At 42.4% G+C, this 12759-nt stretch overlaps 1 protein-coding gene across 1 annotated transcript in view; it reads left to right on the top strand.

Annotated features, from left to right (window-relative positions):
• rgs6 (regulator of G protein signaling 6) overlaps positions 1–12759 on the top strand; it is a 52800-nt gene that overhangs the window by 30681 nt on the left and 9360 nt on the right. Inside the window, exons 3-6 of the mRNA XM_062411374.1 lie at positions 7536–7632; positions 9804–9854; positions 10556–10662; positions 12588–12639. Coding sequence (XP_062267358.1) covers positions 7536–7632; positions 9804–9854; positions 10556–10662; positions 12588–12639 — 307 coding nt within the window. The remainder of the gene's footprint in view (positions 1–7535; positions 7633–9803; positions 9855–10555; positions 10663–12587; positions 12640–12759) is intronic.

The raw sequence follows: 12759 nt of genomic DNA, 5'->3' as shown, positions 1-12759 counted from the left end.
TTCTTTATTTCATTGGTTCTTGGCTGCAGAAGAAACAATAGATTTGGTTTCAGTCCCAAAAACCAGATGAATTCTTTGTTGTATGTTCCAGCCTCTCATAAACTGCCCTGGTGTCTAGCGGCAGGCCGAGAATCACCGGCTGTCAACTGTGGGCAGAGCCATCCTGTTGTCATTACACTTCCATTAACAGTCACACATCACTTTGCTGCCAGATTCAATGGTCTGAAACCAGTAAGACTCATCGTCCCCGTCAAAGAGCCATCATATCTGACCTTTAGGACATTAACCCGTACACTCTGCAGGCAGACGGCCTAACCATCTCCGCTATGAGTCATTACACCCACTCTGTGTGAAAGGCAAATCATTTGGGTTGATGTGTGCTGGTGTGTAAGACACCCCCCCCCCCCCCACACACACACACACAGACACACACACTGTCGATAACTAATAAATTTGAGGGAATGAATTTGACCTTTGCCCCGCTGGCATGGTAATCCTCTCCCTGAAATTAAGAAATGTGCTAATTCCCCTCATGAAAAATTAGAATGAACACAGAACTACCCAGGTCCTCTCATTGCAGGATTCTCATGGAGGTGCATGTCCGAGAACCGTACGTGCCCGGACTTTATTAAGCAATTTCCATCCCAGGGAAGATTCATTATCACAACCTTGGTATTGCACACGGCAACAAAAGGTTGAGGTATCATAGTTAGCCTCTTCATGTATCTGACAACCTGTGCAAATTAGATCTATTGAGAATACGCAGATTTGGAAAAAACTGTAGTTGTAATATATACATTATACTGGACCTTGAGCTTGTTATTATTAAAATGAGATATTTATGACTTTATTAGACTAATTGTTAATGTTGATTTTGGAGATTAAACAAGAGAAGCTCCTCCTGTTGTCGGTGCAGTTTTGCTTTAAAGGTTGATGCACACATTTAGATTGTTATAGGTGTTATCCCTCTCTGTGCCTTTGACAACTCAAAGCACTTCACAATTCATTGATGCATCAGGAGCAGTTAAGGGGGAAACACTCAAGGACAAGTTGAAAACCAAGAACCTCACGAGTTCCAGACGTCGCTCTACCTCCTTGATCCAACTAAATGTTCATTTGAGCATTTGTTATCTGACACTTCCCCTTGTTCTCAGAGAAAGTAGAAGTTTTGTAAAGTTTCCCATAAGACGTGTTTATGCTTCTTTCTTTCTCCAAATCGAATCCAGAGCTTCGGGGACCATCGTGTTTTCACCCTTGAGAGTATTGTAGTTCTCTGGTTTACGATTGAGATTGTTTATGACCTTGTTTCTGAAACTGTAATTGAGAAATCCAGACTCCAGTCTTTTTTCTTTTCTTTTTTGTCTTGCCCTTTTTGTTCCATCTGTTTTGTTGATGCAGGGCATTGCTTGTTCACTTGCTATTCTTTTTTGTCATTAGTCTTTTTTTTTTGTCAGGGACTACTTTTTCACCTTCTGTAAAAACAAAGGAAACATAACTGTCGACTGTTAATTTCTCTGCTATGTGTTTGGTTTCCCAATAGACATATTTGAAACGAGAAATCCAGACTCCAAGCCTCAGTGTCTGCAGAGTAGAGATGTGAGTAAAATCCATCATGGTGACATTAAGGGTAAGAACCTGTGGTCCTTTTACAGCAATATAAAATATAGTACCCGATGTAGGGATGCTCCTTTATCGCATCTTATTGCCTCCCTGGAATAAGTGTTTGGTGTGTAATCCCTTTAAATCAGCCTGATTGTGATCTGCAGAGTGAAATGTGAAGCAGTGAGAGATTGTTGAGCAGCATCAGTGGGATTCAAACGCCTGATGTTAGCATTTAGCTCAAAAGGCAGCCGCGTCTGTAGAGCAACTTCACAGAACTTACTCTAATGGTCAAAGGTCAGGTTAAGTTAAATATCCATGTGAATATCTGCTAGCAAGCGTCAATGTCGAAAGGGGCTTTTTCTGAAAGCTACAATAACGTAACATTGTGAATTTATATAGTTTTATGACCCCGAAGCCCATTCTCAACTTATCCCTCCACATAATCGCACTGTATATTTTAAGTTTCGACCTTTGTAACATGTGCATGATATTTTAAACACGTTGTGAGGCCATCACAAGTTCTCCCATCTCCCTCCCCCCCCCCCCCCCCCCTGCTGTCACTTGACTTTCTGTTCAAGTGTTCCCTGTCAGTGTGCAAGTGCCACTTAAAGCTCAGAGGAACATGTTGCAATCAGTCTGACGTCTCAGCACTTGATTGTTTGAGGATGTTGCAACACGTAATATGCAGATGTGGTGAAGATGCTCTGGAAGAAGTTAAATCAACAAATGGTCTCTTATATGTAAATCGTCAGATCAAAGACTTTTCCATCTCCGGAAAATCTAAATTGATCCTTTGACGGAGTCGCATGAGTTTCTTCGCATTTGTATTCAGGCCCAATCTCCTGAGGTAGATAAAATATGAAATATATAACTGCTGCTTTCAATCTCTGATAAGAAACTGAAACTGTTGCCATGGATGCATCCTAAAATAGCTTGTTTTACCTCAATTATAAATGCTTAACATCTTATCTTTCAATGTTCTTTGCAAATAATTCATGGTCTTCTGCTTTTTGTGAGAAATTCCAGTTTTTGCAAATTCGTGGTGTTTTCAAAAATCAGCTCAAGTATTCATCTGAATGGAACTCAAATAGAAGTGATGATTATCAAATCATAAAGGCTCAGATGAGTTCAGCTGTCGAAGCTGTGGCCAAATGAAATGACCATAAGATCTGATCCTGGGTTCGTTGACCTGAATGTCAGTCGTCCGTCTTCCTGCTCTGCAGCCGGCCTCGAGCCAGACTGTTATCGATCCAGAGACGTGTTAGTGTGACCGTGGGGAAGTTTCCGAGCGGCACGGGTCAGAGGATGTCATTTTCTATCTGTTCTCTCAAAAACATGTTACTCAGGTATCTCAGGAAACATCTCCAGCCCTCAGGGCCATGGCTGACATTCCCTCTCTCTCACCAGGACGTATTACTGCTTCGTTATAGCCACAGAGTCTTCGTAGGGCTCCTCCACAAGCAGACTTCTCTCTGGGCCTCGATCGGCTGATCACAACTGTTTCAGGATCAGGAGGCTGTCGTCATGTTCTGCATGTGTTCAGGTTTGCATGCAAGTTAGCATGTCCACCTCTGAGTTGTTGTTGTTGTAGCTTCCCAGGATTCAACTTCAGTGGCGATTCTAGAAAATTTTACATGGGGTGGCAGAAGGGTGGCAAGTTAAATTCAAGGGTGGCAAATCACACACACAAAGTCAAGTCAAGTATTTTTATTGTTGGAAACACACATGCCTGGTGTCTATATGTATTTATTTATACCAATCGCTAATGAAAACAGTTAACATATTTATAATTCGAAATTCGTCCCAGCCTTTATACCACATACACAATAGGGTCTATAGCATATAACCGAGTCATCCTCTCACATTTTAATGCAGCTGTATAGCGAGCTAGCTACTAGTTCTATCGACTTTTGCAAGCTAGCAATTAAATAAACGATTGAAATTACAACGGAATTGTCTATCACATATGACCACCCATCACATTTTCTTGATTCAAGTTTCAGCTGTACTGTACCTTTTTTCATCACTGCAAGCGTACAGTTGGCTTGTCTCCAGTTCTTTGGCTTTCAAACCGTTTCTGTCTTCATTTGAATGAAGCGGCAGATGCGCACGGTGAGAAGAGAGCAAATAGGATTCATGGACTCAACCATTTTACAGGGGAGGGGGGACATAAAGATTTTAGTTCTTAAACTTAAACAAGTTACCAATGAGATCAACAGCTTCAGTAGCAAAAAATATAATACCATTCAATAAATGTATATTGGAGACACTTCTAACAACCTGGGTGGCAAGTGGGGTGGCAAGCATTTTTTGGGGGGTGGCAGCTGCCACCCCTTGCCACCCCGGTAGTTTCGCCACTGTTCAACTTGGTCCTCTCAGGATGTGCTAACCCACTTCCACTCTGATAAACACGTGTGTAACATGATTCTCTCCATCCGGACACAGTGACAGAACCATGTCAGAGGTTTAATCAGGATTTGGACTAGTTTTTTGGTAAAATCCCCGGAAGCATCTACAGGCAGAGACGAAATCCATTTAGTGAAAGACGACTTCCATGTGTTGAAAGTACGTGAACTACTCTACTGGCATCCAGGACAGCACTTGATTTATATTTGATGCTACTTTACTTCATAATTTAAATCCTCCACATTTAGACTGAGAGTATTGTTATTTATCCCACTAGATTTTAAGCTATTTCAATTTGTTCTTTTTTTTACCCACGTGATTATCCTGTAAAATATAATACTGTCCATTAAGACAACATTTTTTAATTATCAATCCACTTCAATCAGCTAAAGCTTTAAAACAAGTCCTACACATTAATGTATTAGCAATGATAATACAATACTAGTTTTTAATGCTCTGGAATCTGTTCATATGCTAAATGAGGCCTTTAGACAACTTACCTGATATCACTTAGGGAATGTGTTGATGCAGGATTGTATATACAACATTGTAGAATTGCAAATTTTACCTAAATATCACTACTTTCTAAAGATATGAATCTTCACTTTGCCATAGCACCAGTTTATATGAGCTCATCTTTGTCTCCCCCCCTCTCCATCACATGCTTCAGTCATTATGATACAAACTCAAACAATAACTCAATGCTGGCATCCACATCGCTGGTCGAGTACAAATGAGCGGCCCTCCTGTCGCCCACAGGGATCATTAAACTACAATCTACAGGGAACTCCCCCCCCCCATCCCCACCCCCCCATACCCACCTGTCTGCCAAGCGGCCTGCCAGCCCACCGGTCGCTCCATGCTAAGCATGCGGCGATAACATTGTAATCAGGCGGTCCACTGCCCCACGGGGAGTTAAATAGAGCAGCTCGCAATAAATCTGATGAAATGTGCTCCCGCTGGGCTGCACTCAAGAACCTGGACCGGAGCACAAACACTCTCACAGCACAAACCTGTACAACACAAAGACACAGAGACACAGAGTTCACCTGTTCACACAATTTACACACATGCACATGTTGTCGTATAGACTATGTTGGTAATACAACTTCCAGATTCACCCCAAACCTCCTCCTGACCTTAAAGAATGGTCCAGCTGTTCTTCTTACTACTGCAGGGGGGAGACGTGAAGCATGATATCGTACTTTGGCTTTTTCAATATCAAATAAGTGATTAAAACCAAGGTTACACATTTCAGTGTGATGAGAACGACCTAAAATGATAGTTTAATGTGATGGACAATATTTAGTTGGTTGATAAATGTCAAATCGGCCTTTAGTACAGTGAGCGTTTTACTAGCGCTACGCAGCCGACCTTAGCATTAGCAGCTTATTAGCAATCTATCCGAAACTTTGCAAGGTCAGAATTAAACGTCACCGTCTGCCAGCGACTCACTGCAGCCTCCGGTTCACCCTGAAGATGTAGCGTTGCTCAGAGGGCGTATTTCAACTTCCTGTTTTGTTAATGCATTAACAGTTGAAGATCTATCTCAAACCACCTGCTCCGGGCAAGAAAAGTGATTCAGCAGCAGCGAAAACATTCAACTTATAAAACCTTTAAGCTGAAAAACACCGGAAAGGGTCACAACTCATCTTACAGTTATAAGTTTCTTTCTTAGTCTCTTTATGTCAGTGAATATTCACCTGCTTCAAAGAGTTGTTGGGCTCTAAAACACAACAAAACAACAAGTAAATAAGTCTGATGTGTTGTATTTTATTAAATCTTTTTTTTTCAATTAAACTATAAAGCAAAGAGGCAGATTTTTACGTTTCAGGAAAACATGTGAACATTTTTATTTCGGAGTTCAGCAACACAAGAAGGTAGATCAGAGATTTGAGTCAAATAATGAAGCCTTTAAAGGGAAAATAATTGTACATGAAATACAATCATACAATAATTACATCTATATGATGCATGAGCTACAGGCAACGATTATATGTTTGAGGTGCTTTGAAGAGATCTTGTAAGATTTGCCCAGTAAACCATGTCTGACCATTTAGCACTCCACACTAAATAGAGTGTGTTAAGGGTCTGTTAAGGATGGAGTCATGTGAGCTTTGAACCAGCGGGAGGGGGGGGGGGGGGGGTCTGCTGGAGTCGTACTCCACTGACATTATAAATATACTCGTAAAGCTAAAAGGGTCAGAAAGAGATTACAGCAGTGGGGGGGGGGGGGGGGGGTTTGAAAGTGTTTTTCTCCGAGCCACAGGTCTGTGCTGAGAGTCTGCACCTGATGTTCTCAGTGGTGTTCCTATCTGACATATGTACAATAACATATGTACTTTCTCTCTGCTCTGGATTTATATTTTATTTTCAGCAGTTTTATATATATATATATATATATATATATATATAGCTTCTGAGTTGTGTGGTGGTTTTGCGATAGCTGTCTCCAAAGCAACCGACTCCTCTCTTCCCACTCTCTGACGCAAACAAAAAAAGCATCTGTGCAGAGAGGTGTGTGTGTGGGGGGGGAATCGAACTCTCGACTCATCACTTCAGTTCAAACCAGTCAACATGTTTAATTTAACTCCTGTACTGCTGTGATCATCGTCTGAAGACATGTTGTCCTGTTGAATCTCATTTCCTGCTTCTATCAGAGGAATCAGTGAGAGTCTGTGTTGAGTTTCCTCTCACTTGATCGTGTTGTGGTGTTTTTCCAGAATCAGGAGACTCACAACTAGAGAGCCAACTGAACAAATAATTCAAGAATGGTGCAAAAATACATGTTGATGTAAAGTGTTGGATGGTCCAGAGTGTGCTTTAACGACCAACACCATAAAAGTATACACCATGAGAGGATGTACATGGGTCAATTGCGATGAAATGAGTAATAAATATTGCATAAAGTGTAAGGTTCTAATTACAGTTTGTGTATTTTGCATGTTCAAAAGTCCCCTCAAATCGAGGGCGGCACGTTGGTACAGCGGTCATTACTGTCGCCTCACAAAAAAAATGGTTTCTGGTGACTTGTCCAGGCTGGACTCCGCCTCTCGCCCAACTTCACCTCTGATTGGCTCCCGCTCTCCCCTGGATAAGTGGTGCATATGATGGATGGATGAAATCGTATCAATACACCCTTCATGTTCTGTATTTAATTTAAAAACATGGTCATCACAGTGAGGCAATTAATCTGACGTGCAAAGAAAAAAAGTTCAATGCCCGAGTTCAAATTCGATTTTGTTGATTGGATTTTTTCAACACACCACACAAACACACACAAACACACACAAAAATGAAGTGTTTCTCATTATGAGTCATCCAGGAAGCTCAAGTGAGCACTCCAACGTGAGAAGGACATTAAATTAATCAACTGAAACTGTGGCGCATTAAAAGTACTGAGGTTGTGTGTTGCTGTTAATATGCTGAATATATCTGGTTCACCCAAACTTTGCCTCAGACAGATAGTATTGAACTTAAGGTTTGATCAGACTGTCTCTTCTGTCTCTTCTGTCTCTTCTCTGCAGATTGAGGACATTGTCACTCGTATCCAGGACGAGACGGAGGGCGTTCCCATCAGAACCGTCAAGAGCTTCATGACCAAAATCCCCAGTGTCGTCACGGGTAAGAGACGGAGGAGACGGAGACTGATCCTGACCCCGAGTCTGAGTCAAACTTCAGACTTTGAGACTCGACCACAACACGGACAGGGACAGAGTCTGGAGTCTACAGGCGCTGACTGTAGCAGACATTAGTAATTTGAGTATCTGGTGAACAGAGAGAGAGAGAGGAGGAGACCATGGGAAACGCATGGTCCCTTGATCCTCATGTTTCTGGGAAGATGACTCGATTTTATGATTTGTGCAGGGAATTAATTTTTATTTTACGCTTTGGGAAAAAGGCTTATTTGCTTTTTTACGCCTCCTCGCTGGCGACAGCAGCATTTGCTGGAGGCATCATTCAATTCTATTGTATTTGTGTAGTGAAAAAATCACAACATGCAATAACTAGAGGCATTTCATAAAGTAAGGTCAAGACCTCACAAAATGATGGAGACAAAAAACAAGTAGAAACTTTTAGCAGAGCCAGACTCGATGTGGGCGGCTGTGGGCCTCCACCTTTCGGGTGATGGACCACCGATCGGGTTGTTGTGAAAACGACAAGTCAACAACATCTTGAGGGAATTTCTTCACATTCGGTACAAAACAAGGATGAGCTGCGCCTCTCAAAATCACATTTGTTGCGTTGTGAACACATTATCTTAAGAACGCCTCAAGAGAATCCTTTCAAATTTGGCACCAATGTTTATTTAGACTCACGGTTTAACGGATTACATTTGGGTGGTCAAAGGTCAAAGGTGAAGGTTGCCTCCAGAACAGATCTCAAGTTTTGGTTACTCTGTATACCATGCTAAGCTAACCAGCTGCTGGTTGTAGCCTTATACGGATTGGACAGATGTGCTGTTGTTTGATTTCCCCCCAGTTCTCTGCAACAAAGTAAACAATGTGAGATTATCAGTTTGTGCTTTAGCTTGAGAGCCCCATAGCAGTGTTGGAGAAGCTACCAGTTCAATCTCCAGCTGAGTCACACCCTTATACTAAAAAACACAATGTGCTCTGTGGCTGAATTTCATTACGGCCTCTGTCAAGGCTGCCAATCTGTTTCTTCTCTAACGGACCACTGGAGGATAGCTGAGAAGCCGGAGGATAAGTGAGAGGACAACACATGATTAAATGTTTGGAAGAGAAAGTGTGAGTGTGGAAAAACAGAGTGAGTAATGCTACCCTCCTACTGCCAAGGTGCCCTTAAGCAAGGCAATCAACCCCACCGACTGCTTCAATCAAGCTGCGACTGTACGGGGTCAGCGTGTGGGCAAATATTCATGTGAGTCACAGGGAAGATGCACAACGTCAAACTTTGTAAATAAATCCACATTCTGGAGAGAAACCAGCAGAGTGCTGGTCTCCAGGAGAAGCTGGGAGGTGGTGGATGGATGTCAGAATGTTCATCGAATCGCCTAAATCACTTTAACCGGCTGCAGCCACAGTGGGAGGCTCCGACACACCCCAAACAAATCATGGAAACAAAGAAAGCCCATTATCATTGTTGTGCTCCTCAGCCACTGCACTTATGGAAAACGCATTACCCCGATATGCCATAAGCAGAGCATATCAATAGACACAATTACCAGGGCGGCGGTTGGATGTGCAGAGCAGCAGCTCACATGTTTACAGCTGAGTGCTGAGGGCCAGGAAACTAATGAATGATGGAGAATTAAACAACGCCTTCCCACGGGACTCGGGGGGGAAGCAGAGGAGGAGAAGAACAGATAATGTGATTCTCTATCTCCACTGCAGAAATATACGAAAACAGGGGAAACATAAAAAACTTCTTGGGAGATTTAGCTCGTCGTTATGATATCAAATCTCACTGTTACACTCCTCAGTCGCCATGAAGTGACACAATCTTCATTTTCAAGGTTTTATTGGGCTCATGATTTAATTTCAGCTTGAAATACAGAGATGTTCCTTCATTATCTTGTCTCGAATTAATTATTTGAAAATCATATTAATGTTTAAAGCCAGTGGAAGAACCTTGTATTACACAGAATTCATTGTTTGATTTATAGATGATACAGTTTTCTCTATACGTTTAAACCTAATTTGAGTTTTTATTATAATGGGGAAATCGTTGGAAATTACTTTGTTCTCAAAAAAGTGGTAGTACCATTTTAATTTCTTTTTTCTGTACTCTCTGTACCACTCATCATTGTCTGTCGGTGTGATCCGATCCAGGTGCAGATATCGTTCAGTGGATGATGAAGAACTTGGCCATTGAAGATCCAGGTAAGTTTAGAAAAGTAACACTGAAGCTGAAAGTGATGAGTTTGTTTAAAAGGCCCCAGCAGAAAGAAGAACCCTCTGTAGAACTATTAACACTGCGGAGGTACATTTTAACCTAATACTGAGAACTTCTTCCGTTAACGTCCATGAATTCTTCTTGAATCTTGAAGAATCAAACTGACCATTTTGTGATAACTTCTTTCGTGGGAGTGGGTTTGGTAGTTTTCACGTAATCCTGCTGTCAGTCAAACAGACTAACAGGTGAAACTCCTTGGTGGAAGTAGTTTCAATAAATTACTAAATGCAGAGCAGGTGCAGCAGCAGGAAAACAGAGGTTTTAAATAGATATGCTATTGTTAGCTATGGATTAGCAGCTTGTATTCGCTGTGGACTCTTGTTTGGTTGACCTGAGGCGAGCTGGTGGGAGAGCAGTGTTTATTGTTGGTGCAGGAGCCCACGGCTCTGACTCAGGCTTTGACTCATCCATGTACATTCCAGCCACTGAATCCTATAGCTGCAGTCCCAATTTAAAGGGCTATTTTAAATATAACTATGATCCATAACTTTATACTTTATGACGTGAATGCAGATCGTGTATGTGTAGCTTGCTCCTGATAATGTGACAACTCAGTGAATTCCATCCAGGATAATGCATTACAGATGATATGTTGTGATATTTATTCCGTGTGTTGTTCCTCCCGCAGCCGAGGCCATGCACATCGGGAGTCTCATCGCAGCTCAGGGATACTTCTTCCCGATCTCAGATCACGTTCTCTCCCTTAAAGACGACGGCACCTTCTATCGCTTTCAGGTGAGCGAGAGCGTCCGGTGAAACACAGACATGTGACAGCAGCTGCGTTTAGAATCAATTATTAATCTTTAATCTATGTTATAAAGAGAGGAGATGGAGTAGAGAAGTGAAGCCAATGAAGTACCTGACACCTGTATTCTCTCAAATGACCAGCAGGGTGCGACTCCACTGTTTGTTTCTTTAAAAGTCTATGACCCAACTTTTCACTTGATTTATATAATTGGTAAACATTTTCGTAAGGAGTTCAAGTTGTCTTCCAAACGGAATAATGTTCATCTAGTAAATTATTGTCCCAATTAGAGTCGAATATACGATAAGGCATAATCAGCATTGGCAGCTAGTTGCATCAATGGGTGCAGGTCGCAGGTGTAGGTGGGCGTGTCCTCCAGCTCTCAGTCAGGCTCCACCCCTCTCTTCCAAATATGGTTACTTTTGTTTAAAAAAAACAAGATGACGGGGGGTTACCGCTTCTTTAAGGGTTCCGATGTTAAAGGTTAATAAATGGTTCAGTGGGTTCATCGTCAGGTTTAGTCCATTGAGAAACCTAATATAGGTGATTGACAGTTTGTTGAACATCTATTGTCACTTGATACAGACTCTGTTTTCTCTTTGGTCACCTGATATGAAATCCAGCATCAGCCAATACATTGATCTTGAGGCACAGATATATTAGTTATACATATTAAAGGTTCCCGGCCCACGTGGCTCTTCCATGAAGTCACTGCAGGGAGAAGTGGCACCACATTAATCTTTACTCTACACAGATTACACTACATTACTTGTGGCTTTTGTAACAGACCTAAGCTTCATCTAATTCCTTCCTCAATCTGAGTGTGGAAATTGTTCCTTTCACAAAGTCCCCGATCAGCCGGAGAGGGGATTACTTGTTCCGTCGTGGAATTACACACCAATCTTGATCCTGATGACAAAAGGCCCGGTCCACTGTCTGCAGCCTCTTCACTACTACGTGGGCGTCCCGGGACCCCATTAAAAATGAATGACGCTCTGTTGAAATATTCATCAAGCGAGCGAGTGAGTGAGGGAAGCAGATCTGGGTTCGGGACTGAGTAGGCGGTCACCACCAAGCCTCACACAGAGAGAAGTACAGACGCTCTCTCCTCCTCCTCTGTTCACAGATGAAACAGCAACATTAAAGTCACCGATTAATTATGCCTGGCTGATTTTAATTTTTATCCTGAATTTCCTAATTAAAAAAAGAGGAAACAATGTTTTCACAATTCCTCCGGGAGAAAACCACGATCTCTGTGCAGCTCCGTCTTCCTTCCAATCCACCGGAGCTGAAGGAGCAGTTTAATTAAACCAGGTGGTTGTGCACATGGCCGTGCGTTTGACCTTAAGGCTCGTCCTTCAAAGTGAAGTGGAGGAGGAGGAGGAGGAAGAAGAGGAGGAGGATGAGGATGATGAGGAGGAGGAGGAGGAGGAGGGCTGTTAATCGTAGTAGAGAAGCTTCACACAGATAATCACCTTTTCCAGGCAACGCAAAGAGAAAATCAACACAATTGTCACCATGTTGTGTCTCTCACAGTGACAATAAGTCAAACATGGTGTGAACGTGTGATTCAAAGCCCTGGGATGACAAACTCGAGTCTCATCAGCATCCGTTCTTCATCTGCTGCCGTTATTGTTCCGCTCTCCCATTGTTTACTCTGCAGGTCTCAGAGCTCCTTGTTTTATAGTGTCGCTATAGGAAGCCTCTCTCTTGCTGGTGGGAGGGGTTTTTATGAGTCAGCTCCTCTGAAATCCGTTCACTCGTGGTAATAGAGAAATGTTTTGATTGCTCACATAACGGCGCACGGCAGTCGTGTACCACCGCTGCGTCTCCGAGGAAAAACAAGAGCTTCAGGAGGTCACAGCCACCGAGTTTGTGCTTTTGAAAGTGAGCTGATATATTTGTTTCCCCTCAGGCTCCATATTTCTGGCCGTCCAACTGCTGGGAGCCTGAAAACACGGATTATGGTGAGAACCTTTAAATACCTTTGGATAAAAAGTAAAGTTCTACCCATGCAGATGTAAGTGAATATTTCTGGCTTTGCTCAAATCTCACGATGCTCATCTCACCTGATACACACTTGGTGC

This window comes from Platichthys flesus, chromosome 18, assembly GCF_949316205.1.
Source record: "Platichthys flesus chromosome 18, fPlaFle2.1, whole genome shotgun sequence".
In the NCBI taxonomy this organism is placed as follows: domain Eukaryota; kingdom Metazoa; phylum Chordata; class Actinopteri; order Pleuronectiformes; family Pleuronectidae; genus Platichthys; species Platichthys flesus.
Note: the sequence above shows the minus strand (reverse complement) of the source record. Positions and strands in the feature narration are given on the sequence as shown.